Source organism: Myxocyprinus asiaticus, chromosome 50 (assembly GCF_019703515.2).
Source record: "Myxocyprinus asiaticus isolate MX2 ecotype Aquarium Trade chromosome 50, UBuf_Myxa_2, whole genome shotgun sequence".
Classification (NCBI taxonomy): domain Eukaryota; kingdom Metazoa; phylum Chordata; class Actinopteri; order Cypriniformes; family Catostomidae; genus Myxocyprinus; species Myxocyprinus asiaticus.
The window spans coordinates 921,117-941,562 of NC_059393.1; the positions used below are offsets into that span (position 1 = coordinate 921,117).

Below are 20,446 nucleotides of genomic sequence, written 5' to 3' on the forward strand. Positions count from 1 at the left end.
TAAATTTAGCCTGATGAAAGATTAGGTAAAATTCTTTTTATTACTTGTTGGCATTTGTATGCAATTGCTAAGTTTGAGATTAGCTTCCCACGGAAAGGATTTTGCTGTGGTGTGGGAATGGTTCGAGCAGTGGTCTCAACTGGCATGCTATTGGCTTGTACAGGCATGTTTCTGAGCATAAACTGTTGCCCAACCTGTATCATAAGACTGTAATTTAAGGTTACTTTGTATTATACAAACTAGAGATGCACAATTAGACTTATAATGACACGTACATACAATTTCTATTTTGTTTCATTCACAGAAGTTACCAAGAACAGTTTCAAAATAGACTTTATCATACTATGTTTTTGAAAAAAAAAAAAAAAATGAAATGAACAATGTGCATTAATGAAAATAAATAAAAGTAAAACACATTTGCACTCACCCGGAGCTTGCAAAGAAACAAACTGACAGCATTAGAGTAATGTACATATTTAAACTACATAAAGGCTGTCACATTTATAGCATTTCAAATGTTCTTATTCAGTAAAACAAGTTGGCTTTTTAGAAAATGCGCACTGCCAGTGTTCAGAGATTTTGCACACAGACACGCAAACTGGTCTGAGAAGCTTGCAATTTTCTTGTACCGCTTCACATTCTCTTATCACCATAAAGGCCCCAGCACACTTACAGAGAAGTGCGTCTTCATTCAGAGCCAAAAAGAAGTTCGAAACCGCTGAGCAACGGCATACTGTGCAAACATTCAGACACCGTTTGATACATTTAAATATGAGTAGACTACACGAGGCTCAAGACTACATGTAAAACATTATCTAATATGATGTTAAAATGTGCTATAAATGGCCATAATATGTGCCTATTACACTGTTGTTGTAATTTATGATGACACTGATACTACTGCAAAGATGGGTGTATAAAAGAGTGTTAATGGGTAGAATACAGACAAAAGAATGTGACAAATAGTTCCATCTTTTTAACTGTGCATTATAATGTTTCGTTGCCTGATTTCATGTTATGTGAGGCATGTGCAATTCTGAATTGGAGATTGAAGTCAACATGAAATAAAAATAGACCCTTTTATACTGTCTCAATACACACACTGTATCTGGTCTTATTGCATTTTATTAATTGGTGCATGCTTCTCATAATGCTTTAAGGAAACAAATTATTTGCTCTACCTCAGAATTCCTGCTTGCTTTTCGTCCATTTATCATATGGCACCCACTTTTCACATTCCAATAATGTTCTTGAAGGATAAAATGTAGTCCCGTCCTGTTTATTTTACGCTAATGACCAGTTGACTGATTATTCCTGCTTATTACACAGCAAGTTGCCAATTCAAAAATTAAATGGACATGAAAATGTATTTGAGTTAAGTTTACGTTATTATGTGAAACGAAAGAGACTGCAGAGTCTGCAGAAACGTCATAATTCAATCTCCGGATTTTGTCAGAGTTCTGCTGGCATTTAAATTGTGAAAATGACCATCTGACTGCTTATTATACAACACCAGTTATGCGAATACTTGCAAAATATGTAAATAAATGCACACAAAGTGTTGATTTGGGTTGAAATTATTTAAATGTAAATAATTTAAACTGTAAATAAATGAGATCCCCATCAACAAGCTCATCTGCAAAAGTATGTGCACTTATTCAAAGGTTTGTCATGTAGTGTTTCTGTCATTTGTGACGTTGACTTATTGGCACAGTGTTAGGTCCACACTGTTGAATTTTCTGGTCAAGAACTGGCTACCTGGCTAGAAAAGGGGCTGTTTGACTGACGTCTTTCTAATCTTTCATCAATAAGTAACTTGCTCTGTCTTTGTGACCACTTCCCTTTTTGGCAACTTTTCAACCCACATTTTTCACATGTAATTTTTGTTTTTATTTGGAAATATGTCAGATTACAGGATAAAAAAATGGATTAAATCTATTTCATGTTGACTGTAAATACTGCACTTTATTAAAAAAAAAAAAAATTAAATCACATTACATCAATTTACATTGTTTTTAAATTATTGCTTATTTTGGATTTTGCTGATAGATTAATCTGCCTTTTTTTATTTTTTATTTTTTATTTGTTGAATGTTTGAATATTGAATATTTGTAGTCTTTCACAAACACATACTGGAAAAGAAACATGCACACTTTCAATCATCAACAGTATATTACAGTATAAACACTGTAAAGTGAACATTGTCGTATAGGCTAATAAACACTGTGAAAGCAGTAATTTATCAACAGATCATTCATTAATAGTAACTTGACAAGCTAGAGTCTCATTTGCTTCTCAACACTGTTTCAGTTTGTATAGTAAGAAATAGCGAATATATATGCAAGTAGTTTCCATACATGTCATGCTGTTATATCCAAAGCTAAAGTAGATCTCCTGCTGTACCTCCTCTTTTGCCTGACCAGTAAAAATATCAGTTTGGAAGACTGTCAAAATGTTGCGTAAATTTACTGCTGCCTTCACTAAAAATGTTTGTCACCATTGGCCTAACATTCATATTCCATTAATTTCACTGAACTATTAATGGTAAAATACTTGATTAATAGAGACCAAAATAACTGCCCTAGTTTCACACGTTAGCATTGCTTGCATTACGGATGACAATTTGAAGCTGTACGGCAGTTTAATAGTTCTTTTGATAAACTTTGAACAAAGAACTAATGGCTCGCATTCCTACAGCCGATCCAAAGTATAACTGTCAGATAAAATAAACATCTTTGAAAAATGTATGGTCTTTCCTTCAAGTGTTTTGTATTTGTGTCTGCAGGACTCCAGAACAATGTCCTAGTGTGGTTTCCCTGCTGTCTGAGAGTTACAATCCACACGTCCGCTGCGGTGCTGCCATGGCTCTGGGCATCTGCTGTGCTGGTACTGGTAACAAGGTGAGTTTATATAAAATATTTTAAAAAATCAGTAATGTGTAAGTACTCCATACAATCAATTTCATTTAATATGCTCATTAATGAGAGGTAGATCCTTCATTTTAGCTAGGGTTGTCACTCAATACCAAAATGTCAGTAATTGATACTAATACCAGTGAAATTCACAGTTCTTGATGCCAATTTTGATAACACAGCAAAAACTGATATATTACTGAAAACATGTTTCATAAGGGCGTTTCTTCAACTTCTGGCATTTTTATGTCCCAGGGGCTGATTTTTTTTTTTTTTTTTTTTTTTTTTCTTTTTATTAAACAAACACATTTCCACTTTATTCTTTGTGTTACAAAAAATCTCATTAAAACTGAAGTGCAAACTTTTCACAGGGCCTTCATCACTGATTTTTCATACTTTTTCAAATGTCTTATGTTTTGATTTAATTGATTTAACTACCAATTTCAATATTGAACAATGAAAATCTATTTTAAAAATACAAATTATTATATGTTTAGAATTATGAAATCTAAATAAAGAGTCAAATGAACCAACCAATTTATTATTTATTGTGTTAAAATAATGCTATTCATTTTTCTATCAATTATTTAAAAAAAATGACAGCTGTCCAACAGTTGTGGTGCCATTTCCACAACACCAATTTTTCCCCTAATAAAGTTTTTCTCAAATGTTAGTGTATCAAGTTAACCAAGTCAACAAATGTGCCAGTGAAGAGCATGCTTGATAAAATATGAGACAAGTGATATTAGAATTCAAGGTAGAATTTTTACTGTGCGTCATTTCAGATCAATCTGTAATTTGGCAAATTACGCAAAAAGGTGTAAATTGTGTGTATTTAGGATACATACAATGTTAGCTAGGAATGACAAAAAGTGACAAATCTCTTGTGATGTATGTAATTATAATTATAATTATAATTAATTTATAATTAATTATAATTTTCTTTATTTATCACACATTATACATTTGCACATATACGGTGAAATTCTTCTTTTTCACATATGTACATACACTGTTGGCCTTTGTTAGTAGACAAATGTAAAAAATCTATTGAGAGATTTTTTTTTTTTTTTTTTTTTTTTTTTTTTTGTCCATAAATCCATAAATTACTAAAAAAAAGTTAGTTAATTAAAACAATAACGTAAGCATCAGATAAGCAATGAGTATAAACTTGCTTGTAGATTTTGATGGAACTATTCAAGTAAAAGTAAAATAAAGAACATAGAAGCAAATTACAAGTAATAAACAAATGAAATAAATAGAGCAAAGATACAAATTAACGTTTAAATGTATCTTAAAACATTATGAATGAAACATTGATAAATAATTAAAAATGCAAAAGTAATACAATTTAAAATAAAATTAACTTTTTAATCTTTCACATGTTAAAATAAGGCATTGGTTCTCAACCTTTCTGACTCCACAAGTCATCCGTTGTCGATGATTTTCATTATCGATGATTATGGATTTTATCGATTAGTTGTTGAAACACTATACAATTAAAACGGTTAACTTGGTCAGTGTTCAGCTCCGTTTACCACTCAGCTGAAAAAGTCAGTTGGATGAGGTCCCATTAGTGGGAGTAGAATACAAGGGTTGATTTTGACTAAACAACTTGTAACTCTACTTGGGCACCTGATAGGGATTTGGATTAGAGTCATGGGTGATTTCATCTAGAGCTGGGAACACTGGGAAAATGGACTGGCCTTGGAGCCACTTAAATGGGTTACATTCAGCTTTGGGTCCATAATTTATTCACCTGGGCTTTTGGTTATATTTACTGTGGTATTATTTCTGCTCTTGCTGTGCTGACCAAAAAATGCCTAGCCAAGCTGTTTAGACCCATTTTAGACCCCATCTTTCAAACAAACTCCGGCTACAGCTAATGACGATTATAGCAGTAGGCAATTTATTTTTGATGAATTGTTCCAAACAACTGCTGACTCCATTGCATACGCAAATACATTTAATAATGGGAAAAAGTAACTCGTGATGCCCAATACTACTACAGCTTTTTTCCATCTATTTTTTAGGTTCTTTCAATGCAATTTGAGTTCAGAAGTCAAATTACTGTTACATGGTTTGTATCACTTAGGCCTGAAGTTGAATGCTCTGTTTCAAAACCTAGTATGCTGAATTGTTTTCAACTGTCTTTGCTATAGATTAAAAAACTGGCTCATTAGTGTAATTTGTTAGGGAATCGGACTACACTGGTTGCGCTTTGTTTCGCATTGTAGATTGAAAAGAACAGCCTTATTAGAGTCATTTGTTTGGGAATCAGAATGTACTGGCCACGCTGTACGTTTTGTGCTGTAGATTCAAAAGAACCGGCTTGGAGTCATTGGTTTGGGAATCGGACTACACTGGTTGTGTTTTGTTTTGTGCTGTAAATACTAAAGAACCGCCTCAGAGACATTAATTCGGGAATTGGACTACTTTGATCACAAATGATTTTCACTGTATTTTCAAAAGAAAACCGGCATTTAAGTCATTCGTTTCGGAATCGAACAACACTGTTCACACACTGTATGTTGTGTGCTATTGATTCAAAAGTACCAGTTCATAAGAGTCATTTGTTTGGGAATTGGACTACACTGATCACGTTGTATGTTTCACACTGTAGATTTGGGAATTGTGTTGCGGTATTTAAAAAAAAAAAATGGAACCGCTCTGAATAAGAACTGTTTCTCGTTTCCCAACCCTATTCTTTGGAAAGGATAGATGAGATTCTGTCTAAGAATTTACAAACAAATTCACTTTTAATGGAAGTCTTTGCAACTGGAGAATGCCAGAGTCCTTAGAATGCAGCATATTTAGGCAGCTCACTATGTTTTGGCACAAAGCCCAAATCTGACAGTAAATATCCTCTTAAACAAAACAGAATTGTTCTGAGAGAAAGATGGTCATGTAAGATGAGATGACACATGAGGTTGTAATACTAACACACATTTGTATTTTATCATCTTTAGCATCTGACAAGATAAATTCTAGAGAAAGGAAGCCCTCTTAGATCAGGTCTTTTTTCTAGGAAACTTACTGAGAGAATTCAGGGAATTCCCAAAAAGAGAGTTCTGATGACTTTGGTACCTAATTAATATTTGTGATTTTTATATATTTAGGACAAAATGAATGTTTAAATGCACAAATAATCAAATTAAAATCATATTTCGTAATGTGATGAATAAACAACAAAAGGCTGTGATTTAATGAAATAAAAATATAGTCTGCATGTGCTGCGTGCTTCAAAATGAATGTGTGAAGCCGGCCACTTATTCACTGACACAGTATCTTGAGTAAAGTTCCTTTCAAGGCTATATAATCTCTGATGTGTATAGCAGATGACCGAAAACAGAGCACTCATTAATCTTGAAGCACAGACAATATATTTTGATCATTCAGTTTTAGCATTTTTTTTTTTTTTTGGTTTAACAAGCACATTAGATCATATAGCAAACTGCTTATCCGGAAGTGAGAAGCTGTCGTCAAAAACATACAAACTGTAAGCGCTTCATTCAATTTTCTGCCAAAATAAAAGTTCAATTTTACTAGATGTATGATAGAGTAAAATGCGACAGAAATATATAACTACTATATAGTAAAATGCGATATTCAGTGTAGTAATAATAATAATATATCAATAATTACATAATATTTATGCAATATCTCACAAGCAAGAGTGCTGTTGTACTGAAAAGTTTTCATCAATGATTTCATTTATATGGTGATGCTTTGCTCTGAGCAGTGTTTGACAAAAAATAACTCGTTGTGTTTTGGAATTTGCTATGAGGATCTCTACTGAAGAACTTTTGATAATAAATAATACAATGGTATGTTGAAAAATAATTGTTCTGTTTCCATTTGATTAGAATTCTAAAAATTCATTTGGTTTATTATTACTATTTATTTTTTTTTGGATACAATTTTAAAAATAAAAAAATAAAATAAACAGAATTTGAGAAAAAAAATGACACAAAATTGGAAAAAAAAGCAAGAAAGAACTTATTTCATAGGGCCCTAAACATGCTGTGTCAGATTTTGCTCATTTCCTTTCATAATCATATCTAACAGAGTTTTCAAATCTCGCATTGTGATGACTCATGTGATAATTTCCTTCAACAGGAAGCCATCAACCTCCTGGAGCCCATGACCAATGACCCAGTGAATTATGTAAGACAGGGCGCCCTGATCGCTTCTGCCCTCATCATGATCCAACAGACTGAGGTCACCTGCCCGAAGGTAAGAAGGATGTTTGCCATTGTGTAGTTTGGGGTTAATTTTAGTCATGCTTTTAAGTGAATATTATACATATAAATGAACACAGATAACACAATAAAAATACCTGCTGTTGCACCTCGTCCTTCCTAGGCAAAGTGCAACAAGTAATTTAACTGTATTTTTGTTTTGTTTTTTATCAGAGGGAACCATCATTTCAAACAAACAGCCATTCTAGACAAGTAGATTCAAAATGCTTAATGCATGAAGTAAAAATGTACTTAAAAATAATGAATATATTTACAAAAATATAGTAAAAAAATTAATAAATCAATATTTACCATCATATATTTGTACTAGAACATTTTTTGTGATGAACATGGTGAGCAAAAACTACTAACTTTACTCAAATATTTTTTGGAAACCAGCTGAATATTGTTATAATACTGAATATTTTTTGTTGGACCCAGAGATGTTTATTATAAATAATTGTAATATATTTCTCTCTTGTTTACTTCACCTTCACATGGAGCTTTTAATTTGGTGGAACACTGAAAGTGCAGTGTGTGTTTGACGGTTTACAGTGTTCCTCATTACACGTGGTGAAAAGCTGTCATCTTTTAAACTGTGCCACGTTTTTAGATTTGTAGAATAACTTGTAGTGGTGACAAATGTTTTAATTGTGTGCAAATGTGAAAAAGGAAGAAGGTCATGTGGGGTTAAAACAACACAGGGGTGAGTAAACAATAACTGAATTAACATTTTTGGTGAACTAATTCTTTAAGATATTCTGCATGCATTTCTGCGCCAGGATCACAACGACTCATTAGTACTTTGATTACTCGTTTAAACAACTCCATTTCAATCTCATTTCACTGATGAATCACAATCAGACAGTACTGATCTTCTAGTGATTCCCCAATTCACACAGGAGATCAGTTTGAAGGGTACTCCAATAACCTCAATGTTCTCATGCAGTTCTGATGCGGCCTCAACATTACCAACTTACAAGACGCATTAATTCAGTTCATGTTAAGCCAAATGTGAAGTCAAGCCGTTGGGAAATACCAGAGCTTAAACACATTTACGGTTGGGCTGATTTAAAGGTTTTTCATTATTTGCAATCAGTTTAAATGAAACCAGAGAGTGAATGTAAATTCCAACCAGCGCTAATATTTTCAACAAAATTACTGATGAGAATGTTAGCTGATGAAGGGGCTTTTGATTTATGTTAACAAAATAAAGAAGATCAGATGAAAGACTCATCTTGGCAAGAATGAGATGTGATTTTTCTCCCCAATTTGGAATGCCCAATTCCCAATGCTTTAAGTCCTCGTGGTGGCGTAGTGGCTCGACTCAGTCCGGGTGGCGGAGGACAAATCTCAGTTGCCTCCGCATCTGAGACCGTCAACCCACGCATCTTATCACGTGGCTTGTTGAGCGCGTTACCACGGAGACGTAGTGTGTGTGGAGGCTTCACGCTATTCTCCGCGGCATCCATGCACAACTCACCACGCGAACCACATTATAGTGACCACGAGGAGGTTACCCCATGTGACTCTACCCTCCCGAGCAACCGGGCCAAATTGGTTGCTTAGGAGACCTGGCTGTAGTCACTTAGCATGCCCTGGATTCGAACTCGCGACTCCAAGTGTGGTAGTCCGCATCAATACTTGCTGAGCTACCCAGGCCCCAGAATGAAACGGTTTTAAATAAAACATACTGTTGGTGAATTTTTTATTTTTTTTTGTTTTGTTTTTTAAGAAAGAAAAATCTAAAAATCAAATAATGCAGTTATAGTATGTTGGATTTTATTGAGCTGCAAAAGCTGAACACCTGTACAGTGAACTATACTAATTACCTCACTCAAACACAGATATATATATATATCTTTTTGTTTTCCTTATATATATATACACGTACATATATCTGTTAAATCCACAACATGTATGCAATATTACAACTTGCATCTGCATGGACAATGAAGTTAATGAAAGTTACGTGCTGGCCAGAATGTGCAACTTGCTTTGTGAATACGGCTTTTCCTTAAAAATGCACTGCATGAAACATAATATCCTAAACTGTCTAAACGTGAGGAATTCACAACAGAGTCACTTCTACAAAGTAACTAAAACCTGAAAGCTCAGGTTTTCAGGACAGTTTTCTCGTTTTATTTAATCTAGTATATTAATCTTTAAGTTTGATACATGTTTAATAATTGTTAGTTCGGGGGCCTGGGTAGCTCAGCGAGTAAAGACACTGACTACCACCCCTGGAGTCACGAGTTTGAATCCATGGCGTGCTGAGTGACTCCAGCCAGGTCTCCTAAGCAACCAAATTGGCCCGGTTGCTAGGGAGGGTAGAGTCACATGGGGTAACCTCATCGTGGTCACTATAATGTGTGGTTCTCGCTCTCGATGTGGCACGTGCTGAGTTGTGCGTGGATGCCGTGGGGAATAGCGTGGATTGACGGTCTCAGACACAGAGGCAACTGAGATTCGTCCTCCGCCACCCGGATTGAGGCGAGTCACTACGCCACCACGAGGACTTGGAGCACATTGGGAATTGGGCATTCCAAATTGGGGAGAAAATCACAAAAAAAAAATATAATTGTTAGTTCATAATTTTGTTTTTTAAATATTTGGTTAAAATTTGGTCTGTTACTGTTTAATACATGTTTTTTTTGTCATTTCGCACATTATCATCAACTCAAATGTTAATTTTGTCAACTTAATGCACCATTTTTATCAGAGTAAAATGTATTATAATGTATGAATATGACATGAGGAAATATTGACTAAATTTAAAGGACATTTTCATTAAAAGACTAAATTTATGACAAATAAAAAAACTATGTAAAACAACATTCCAACTATGCTGTTAAACCACTTATTAAGAAGGAAATGCTTACAGTTGTTTTAACCAATTGGTTAATTGGTTACACTTAACGTCAACATGAAACGGCATTTACAACAAAGTAAACCGTGAATGTGATGTTTTTTTGTGATGTTTGTTTGATGTTTGCTAAGGCAAGCTTCACTATTAATATTGCTCGTACTCTTGGTGATTTGAACAAACCACTAACTGTAAGTATTCATTTCTGTAACACATCCAGCACGGTTTGTGCTACAGGTACAGTACGAACAATACGTCAAATCATGCGGCTTGCTGAGGAGAGGTAAAAGTGATCAGACTAACGATTTTTGTCTGCCGGATGAAAGTTGTTTCTGAGGTGGAGAAGATCATTACAATGTGGTCAAGGATTACGAAGACTGTCATTTTATTTGCTTTACAGTAATGTGCACTGATGAATCATGCACAATAAGAACGTGCATTTATTATGGAATTAAATAATTTATCACCTCTCTCTCTCTCTCTCTCTCTCTCTCTCTCTCTCTCTCTCTCTCTCTCTCTCTCTCTCTCTATACAGGTGAACCAGTTCAGACAGCTCTACACAAAGGTGATCAATGACAAACATGATGATGTGATGGCCAAATTTGGAGCCATCCTGGCTCAGGGCATCCTGGATGCAGGTCAGTACCAGAATTCAATCACTCAGGCTTCTGGAATAGATCTCATTTAAATGCATTAAGGAATGCTAATGACTGCCATGCGGTGCTACAGCAAGTCAGTGCTTCATATTTGTGCATGTGAGATTAGACATATACAGTATATTCACTTTTAGGTATTTCAAGTCAAGATGGTACACATAAAAATTAAATCTTTGTTGAGGTGAATCTCACAAAACCTGTGAAGATCATGTCCGGGTAATATATTACCCCAAAATCAAAAGAATTAAGAAATTGTATGTTGTGTACTTGTATACTCTTTTCATTAGCATAAAGCTAAAAATTCTGTATTTTTCTATATTAAAAATAATTACTGTAACTCACACACACACACTATATATATATATATATATACATACACACAGTGTATATAAATTGTAGCTACATGAGAATCACCCTTTAAACCTTAATTCCTCTGTTGTCAACTGTTTAATAATAGGTTTGGCAATTTTCTATTTAAAATTTTTACAAAACTCTATTTTAAAGGCATTATAGGTAGAATCAATCCGTTCTTAAAAAAAGAAACTGTTGGGGTGTTTGAAAGCTAACGTGAGAGTGATAAGCAAACCTGTTTGTATTGTATGCATGTTAAGACAGGTACGTTTGTTTAAGGCTGTGTGATAAAATGCTGATAGGGTCGTGGCAAAAATGTGGATCAGAAACGAGATAGCACCACATCGTATTCAAGCCATGACAAGAAATTTTGTCCCTCAATCCCTCTGGTGCTTGCATATTATCATTGAAAGAGTGCATCGACCTTCAAGTTCATCTTGCCCCCATCTTTCTAATATCAGTCCTTAAAGCAACCCACCCCATATCGGGTGATTATTTCACATGTATTGATGCTTTCACCAATGGAAGTTGTACTAAATGATGCACTGGGATGGTTTTCCATCCCCATTTAATGATCTTGATTCAGTTCTGGGCTGCGGCTGTCATTATTTAGGAGTTCAAGGCTGCTGTCTGGGGCCTGTGTGCCAAACACTTCATTTATATACATGAGCCATACTGCCATGTCCTACAACTCATTAACATCTGCTTTGAGTCCTTTGTCTTCATTAAAACATCTAACACAGGGGTGGACCACTATTTTGGTAAAGGGGCCAAATTGGGCTTTAAGTAGTGCATAGTGGGCCACATTGTATTCCTTTTGAGATACAATGTTCCGCATTGATTTGGTTTTTGTATCTTTTAAGCCCAGAAATAGTTTTGTACTCAATTTTCTGAAGTGTATGTGTGACTAATGGGACTATTCTGCAATTGCCTAAAGTGTTGTATTCCTCTACAAAGGTAGATACTTTTACATCAGGCATTAAAAAACTGAATAAAGGCTGAGCTTGTTATAAATGATTTATTTTACAATCTCTACTTCCCTGTTAATTTATTGTTCAATTTAACACTCTCTATATATGGGGTCTGTTTTAATAAAAAAAAAAAAAAAGGGAAAAGTATGGAACGTTTAAGGTTTGTCGCAAAGCAGGCGAGTTTACTTATTTTATGCTCAAAACATTAACCATATACATGCTAAAAGTGTCATGATGTGGGCCTCGTCAATGGTTTGATTTTCCATTCAGCACACAACTGAATAAAACAAGACTGCAAGACTATAATAAATGATTACTGTAAGAGTTAGATTAACATACAGGTGCGAGGGGATTTCAACATTTCTAAACTGCACAAATAAAAAATACATTTACATATTCATCTCTCGCTTGCTTTTGCTTGTGTGTCAAGTGATGCCAAGATCTACCTTGATTTTTAATTTCATCACCGAGAAGGTTTACCTGCAAACTTAGTAGCACCATACATCACAAGCAGCCTCAAGAATGGACACAGAGTGGCCGTATAACACTTTTCCTTGAGCATAATATTACACTAGAGATCGATAAGTTTGTTCAAAGGGGAAAGCGAGAGCTTGAAAGAGTGCACTCGCATGCATGGTTGCCAGATTGCACAAAATAAGTATAAAATTAGCTGGAATATTTCCAATTTGCGCAAGTATAAACCTCAAATTGGGAGTGTTGCATCTCTTATCTGGCAACCCTGAGCATGTTAAACACTTGTGGAGGTGTGTTAGGTCCCAATAAAAGATAACTGAAATATCCAATTAAAAAAAAAAAAAAAAAAAACGCTTTTAGGATAAATGAGCCGCGGGCCACATTAAACCATGTGGAGGGCTGGATCTGGCCCGCGGGCCGTAAGTTGCCCATGTCTGATCTAACACATCACATTGTTTCAAAACCTGTTGAGCTTCCTTGTTGTCTACTGTCTACATAGGCAACTTCCTGCGAATGCAGCATACCAATAGTGCTCCTCACATGATACAAGAGACTACTCTCAATTGATTCCAATAGAGCACAACAATCTGATTCCAGAAGTAAAAATCCCATTCTTGTTCTCCATAGTCAAATTTCTTTTTAACGATAAATTTAAACCTTTTACATGGACAGAATTACCGTGAACTCAGAGGTTGTCAATCAGTGGTAAATGCTTCTGTTGAAGCTAGGGCTGCAACTAACAATTATTTTAATAATCGATTAATCTAATGATTATTAGAACGATTATAAATAAATAGACTATTTGGCGATTATTGCAACAATGAATCATTAGCTCTTAACCGATTATTCAGCTTGTGCCATGACTTAAAAGGTTGTAATAAACATACTAACAATAAAGAGGACACAATCATCTTTTAAAAATACCTCTAAATGACAATCAATGAATTAAAGGGAAAAATACTTTTTAAGTTTAATTCAGTAAAGAAATTCACTGCAAAAAATCTTATTGTTATCAAGTGTTTTGTCTTGTTTTCCATTTAAAATTGTCTAAAAATCCTTAAAACAAGATCCATTTACTTGAGAAGAAACATATAAGATACTTAGGCTTGCTTTAAGAGAATGTATCTTAAATATATGTGAATTTTGTATACAAGTGTATTTTTTTCACTTGGTTATACTTCTGCGAGTGCAGTAAAGACAAAATATACTTGTATTCAAAATCTATTCTCTAAACGCAAGTCTAAATATCTTATATGCTGCTTTTCAGGTGAATGAATCTTTTTTCAAAGGATTTTTAGATATTTTAAAATATTTGTATTTTTAATATTAAATTCAACATTCTCCGATAACAGTTTTTTCTTCTGCAGTATAGCTGCTAAAGAAAATGTATGTCGTTTTAAAGGAGTTTTAGATAGTTATATTAGAAAACAAGCCAAAACAAAAACAAATCAAAAACGTATTTTGTTACAGTGTAAAATGGGGCGAAGTTTACCCTCTCTCACCTTTCTGTTCACTTCAATCCATCTTCAACTCACAAAAAAACAAACTCTCTCATTAATAAAGCTGCGTATTGCCAATTTTCTTCACGATAAGAAACACGACACATATATTATGATTCAGTATGTCACGAGTCATCACGTTATAATCTAGCTGCAGCAAGCGTGCACTTGGGAAGAGCGTCCCCACAACAGAGGGGTACAGTTTCAATCTCTCCCCCTTAGATCGGGACCGCAGAGAGAAATACCAGTTTCGGAGTTTGTAGTTATTTACATGATCTGCTTCAGTATTATTTGAACTTTAATAAAGCTGTTATGCATTAAATATAACTGCATTAAAGATGTAACAATGGGGTGTTTTCTTTAAAGACGCTCGACACGCAAGTTTTGCTTCAGCAGAGCGGCAGCTCCAGCTCCACTTATTCCACAATGAGAGTGCTTCTGTATTTACTTATTTTGTATTTTTGCATTATAATTCCCTCATACTTTGCGAGCTACATCAACTGAAGCTGTTTGGAAATTTTAGAGTGCATCTGGACTGTGAGCTGTATTTTCTTCCTCTCCTCAGTCAGGCACGAGCTGCAGTGCTGCTCTCACACATCATCATTAGAGTTTAATGTAATCTCATGTTACGTTAAATGAAATCGAACGACTATTCGACAACGAATATTTTTGTCATACAGTGAACAGCAATATAGATAGATACCGGCATCTTTTGCTAAAACACACTGCAGAAAATGAAAATGAAGCACAGTGAAACAATTTTCATGTGTCTGACATGACTCAGACTGTTCAGCTAAGCAAGGTTTGTGACAGGACAATTTATCGTGGTTCCAGAGCACCTCTTAGACTAGAAAAAAAAAAAGAATTGGTATAAAATTTGCTTTATTAATCAACATGTTTCGAGCCTCTTGATAATAAACAGATATTTTTGTTTACATTTTGTGAAAATGAATCAGAGTCAGAGATAACCATCTCTGCATGGATGGCAAGAATGACAACCAAACCTTTGAAATTGAGTTCTCTCCTTATGATGAAAAATATTTCCATTATTGGATAGTCAGCCCATTCATACTTAACTATAGCAAACAATATTTTTAAACTGCACTATTTAGATGTACATTAAGGAAAATATAAAAATGGTTCATTAAGACTTTTAAAAGTTTTCTCTCATGGGTTACCCCTGAACCCCCGTACAGTATCTTTCCTATGTATATAAATACATAAACAGAGAAGATCCCCCCATTGTCCACTACTTTGGTTGTCTTTGGGCAGCCCTCAATGTCCTCATTCTTGTCCAGTTATTAAGAGAGACTTTGACTGGTTATAATTTATTTATTTTTACTTATTTTACAAAGTACTATAGCTGCCATCTTGGAAATTTATAATAACTAGTCAATAAAATGTGCATTTCTTACACATTGTCATTAGATGGCTGTGAAATGATGCAAGTTATTATAGTCCAGACCTTTGGTGGGACAGAAATGTCGAGACTGAACCTCTTGGAACTTTAATTGAATACCCCTGATCTACACCCTCAAACTACTTGTATATTTGCAATCAAATTTAAATATACTGTATTGTTTCTATACTTATAGTCAGCAACTTTAAATCAATAGTTTTACATTTTTTATTGTTTTCATTCGATTACATAATTTTCAAGTGCTTGATGGGATTGTATTTTATTCCCATTTTGCAAATATATATATATTTGTAATGTGGTGATTCACCTCTGAGCTGGTTAGTTTAGTTAATGGCTTTATAAATTAGCACTAATTTTCTGAAATCCCTTTGAAGGAAATTATTGGGAAAAATATTTCCAGAACTTAGAAAGCTATAAAAAAAAAAGTGGGCAGGCACTGTTTCGCACTATAGAGTTTGTTGTCAGCTTATTGTTAAGCTAGTGACGCTTCACTTAAGCAAAAAAAATAAAAAAATACCGCACATAAAAATTAAAAGTAATGTAATAGTCAACTATTTTATCAATAGTTTTTGGTGTAGAATAAATAACATTTATAATCTACATTTCTCTTGATTTTTCAGCTGTTTATTTCCACAGAGCTGGTCACAATACATTCTGCTGTCGCATTCACCACAATGCTGCTTTAGAATTTGGCCAAAAGAAGGTGTCTAAGGGCCAAAGTAGACGCAGATTTCATCATCGGCACAGTATGCATGTACTGTCTGCGTGCAGCCCAGTTTTTCCATACACGCAAACAGTACACGCCTGTGCACATTGATGCCGGTGGCGAACACGTCCAAATGCACTCATGTTTATGAGTAAACTTTTAAATGTTGAGTACTCGACCACGCGTGAGACTGAATGCCACACGGAAAAACAAAGTATAGCCAAGCCTTTGGAAGGCAGCACAATTATGATGCTTGTCCTTTTGGAATGGCATCCACATCAGTATGCACATATGAGGTGTAAAATGCTGCCCATATTGGCAGGTTACTAGTTTTTGAAATAAAGCGCTCCAGTACCAGCGCTGGACTGCTAGGAGCTCTTAAAATTTCCGCTGATTAAAAATTGCAATGTCTGATCGAATTACGACCCTGAATAACATTTCAGAGAATTTGTTAGAGGATCTGGTGTGATGCATGGCCTGATTTGGCAGTGTTTGGACACTTGGACTTTCGATTGTCACTAATGACTTTACTCACTTTAAGTGGTCATCATTGCAGTCAAAACAGGCTATAATTCCTCTACACATTTAGAGTAGACGGCAAGCAGGAAACTTGCTGCCTAATAATTTAAGACTGTCAAAGTTATGCTATTGTCTCTGATGGCTTTCATTTTTAGCCAAATGAATCCTCTAAATCAGGGTTCAGGAACCTTTTTTCACCAAGGAGCCATTTAAAAAAATTTTGGTTAATGCATTTTTTCGAAAGAGCCATTGCAATAACTAAATGTATTTTTTCAAAAAACTAAGTTTTTCAATAAAAATGTTTTTTTATATTGCCCATAGACTACTCAAAAACAAACAAATATGCAACAATTAATAGGTAACATGTTGCAATATGGAATTGAGTACGTGTTTGTGCGGGTCTCCATAAAATTACTTGTTCATGAAAAAGTTCACTTCCCTATAGGGCTGGGCGATATGTAAAAAATATTTGAACGATAATCGCCATAAAAGTTATTGCGATATTCGATTATACGTTCAATCCCCCTGCCAAGGGTCACTTTATTGATTTTGCTTTAAATTAATTTATTGAAACACAAACAACTTAAGACATTTCCAAATTCAAATTGCGCTTTAACTGAAATGAAAAAGCAATCAAAATAAGGAAGTGATTAAAAGATCTTATAACCACCTCCCCAAAACCAAACATTTCCCTTCTCCAACAGCCCCATTTGCCATCACGCAAGCATCCATCAACACAGATGTAAATTTACTAATAGCCTACAGATTAAGAACTAAAGACAATTACAAATGTAAAGATAATTATAATAATCATCATAATAAATAAGCCTAATAAATTCCCTTGTGTTCCCAAAAAATGCAGCCAAATGTGTGTTCTTATCGAATGTGTTTGTATTGCGTAATACAGTTAATGCTGCCTAAAATTTTAGGTTCATGGTGTCTTGTATTGTTTTATGATTTAATCACTATTGTCTTTGTTTCTTTAATACAAAGATACCTGCAGAGTTGCGTTCACAATGTGTAAGAGTGAACTGCTCCATGGAAATAAAGCGAACTAAACTCACAGCACGTCCTGAGATGATCAGAGATCATTTACTGCATTCTCATAGTCAACATTATTCTTGCAAACAGTTTTCAGATGAATAAAACAGAGAAAAAGGAGTGATAACTCTTTACATGCGCTTGTTCCACATGACAGAGTCCCGCTGTACGCCTCCGAACAAACAGCGACTCAGACATGAGCATTGACGGCTTTTCTTTTGTCTGTTTTTATATAATAAAATATAATAAAGTTTCTTCAAGCGCGTGTCTTGTCTAATATCATGTGTCACTCCGAGACATTTTACAGGTCACCTGCCTGTTGCGAGAAGATGAGCAAAATTACCCGCACATGAAATACCTGCATTTGGTTCTTCAGAATATAATCACACACGTTTCTTCAAACACATGTCTTTGTGTCTAATTTCTTGTAATATATCACTCTGAAACGTCTTACAGGTCACCTTCCACAGTGGCTGGTACATCAGCAAATTTACCCACCACTGTGCATGAAAAATCTGCATTTGGCAGGTGTTCAGTTCAAACCTTGTTCACCACGAGTAGGCTGTACGGCAAATTCGGGAGAAAGAAAATCAAAACAGTGTCACTGATGTCAAGCTTTGCAATCACACCCACACTTTCTGCTGGAAATTTATCTCTAAGTTTTAAACAATCATTTGTTGGTGAATGGTGAGACACCCCTTGCTTTTTTTTCTTTTTTTTTTTCACCCACTATGGAAAGCCCAATTCCCAATGCGCTTTTAAGTCCTCGTGGTCACGGAGTGATTCACCTCAATCTGGGTGGCGGAGGACGAATTCCAGCTGCCTCCACGTCTGAGACCGCCAACCCGCGCATCTTATCACGTGGCTTGTTGAGCACGGAGACACGGAGGCTTCACGCCATCCACCGCGGCATCCACGCTCAACTCACCACACGCCCCACTGAGAACGAACCACATTATAGTGACCACGAGGAGGTTACCCCATGTGACTCTACCCTCCCTAGCAACTGGGCCAATTTGGTTGCTTAGGAGACTTGGCTGGATTCACTCAGCACGCCCTGGGATTCGAACTAGCGAACACACCAGGTGTGGTAGCTAGCGTCTTTTACCACTGAGCTACCCAGGCCCCCAACACCCCTTGATTTTTAACAAAGAGCCACAGGTTCCCGACCACTGCTCTAAACTGATACTATGCCCCTCCTCATAAATCTTTCTTTACAAATACATTGTAATGGACACATCCACACCTCTTTCCTTCCTGGCACTCATCCCTCACTCTTGCTATTGTCTTCTCATCAGGGAGTTTGAGGGTGGAGAAAAATAAAATTTTCTTCTTTGTCTTTGCCTTGACCTTCACATAATCCCATATTAACAGCCCGATTTCATATCAGCTCCATGTACCATGAAATTCAACATAAGTGTTCATAAGTGCTCTAAGCCACGAACCAAAACAACCAGCTTTGAGGTCAATCACAATATAACAAACTTTGATCAGAAGCAAAAATTATAAAAAAAAAAAAAATGACGATACATGACTGTGAACGTCTTTCATGAGGAATTAACTACAGTCCAGTGAAGCATTACGTAAGATGTAATAAAAAATGATGGACAAATACAAAACTGTTGATTTAAAGTTGTTGATTATAAGTTTAAAAACAATATATTTTACATTTGCATAATCATGTATATATAAAAAATAAAATAAAAACAACAACATACGTGTAATAAGAGACCGTCTCTTGCATCATTTGCTGCTATTCTCTGCTGGTTCTTTTTCCTTCAGGATCATGGGTAGTGTAGTTCTTCACCAGATATCCACTATTAAACACTATTATTTTGAAAAAAGTTGAAATTTACATGGACTGATAGCTTCAACAGAAGCATATACCATCGATTAACAACCCCAGAGCACACAGTAGGTTAGTCAGTTGTTAATGTTAAAAAAAAAACAGTCTATGGAAAAAATGAATGGGATTTTTACTTTTGGAACGCTCTATCAGAGGCAGGTAAATCTGACATTGTTTATAGCTGTGAAATCAATGCAGAATATGCAGATGTACTCAAGGGTATCTCAAAGATTCAATGCCATGAACTTCACAAAATTTATCAAACCAGTGACTAGGTTGTCTTCCTCAGAAGTGCTCAATTTAGCAGCCTGGGGAAACAACTATGTTTCCCAGTGGACTGATATAAACCTGTGCACCCTGAGTCCCGGAAATTACTTTAAACCACCAATCGTCAGAGCATGGGTGTCTTGAGGGCTAAATGTCTGTTGTTCTGACACTTTTCAGGTGGTCGTAATGTAACAATCTCCCTGCAGTCACGTACAGGCCACACCCACATGCCATCTGTGGTAGGTCTGCTGGTCTTCACCCAGTTCTGGTTCTGGTTCCCGCTCTCTCACTTCCTGTGTCTGTCGTTCACACCCACGGCCATCATCTGCCTCAACAAGGACTTAAAGGTAGGCAGTTATCAATGCTTTTGTAGATAGCATTTTAAATGGCATAGCTTTTGTAGATATTCACATTGATACAGGGTAAGCTCACTGTGACCGAGATGGATGACTGGACGTTCTGAAAGGAAATGCCTTTGTCGTATGGTATTTTAAAGTCCCTGAATTAAAAACGAAGCATCTGTTCTACTCAGTGTGTGCCATGTGTGAGGAGCCAAGACATGCAAGGAAAGTAAGCAGCAACAGCAGAAATGCTGTCTAGGTAGCCAACTCACTAGATTTGGAACAGAGTCTTGTGTTTTTGCATTGGGAACAGTGCGTCTCCATGGCACAAGGTTG

The 20,446-nt window shown here is 35.5% G+C and overlaps 1 protein-coding gene across 1 annotated transcript in view; it reads left to right on the forward strand.

The window, feature by feature from the left end:
• Positions 1 to 20,446, forward strand: part of LOC127438677 (26S proteasome non-ATPase regulatory subunit 1) — a 64,204-nt gene that overhangs the window by 36,612 nt on the left and 7,146 nt on the right. The window contains exons 17-20 of the mRNA XM_051694422.1: positions 2,786 to 2,900; positions 7,032 to 7,148; positions 10,555 to 10,657; positions 19,947 to 20,116. Coding sequence (XP_051550382.1) covers positions 2,786 to 2,900; positions 7,032 to 7,148; positions 10,555 to 10,657; positions 19,947 to 20,116 — 505 coding nt within the window. The remainder of the gene's footprint in view (positions 1 to 2,785; positions 2,901 to 7,031; positions 7,149 to 10,554; positions 10,658 to 19,946; positions 20,117 to 20,446) is intronic.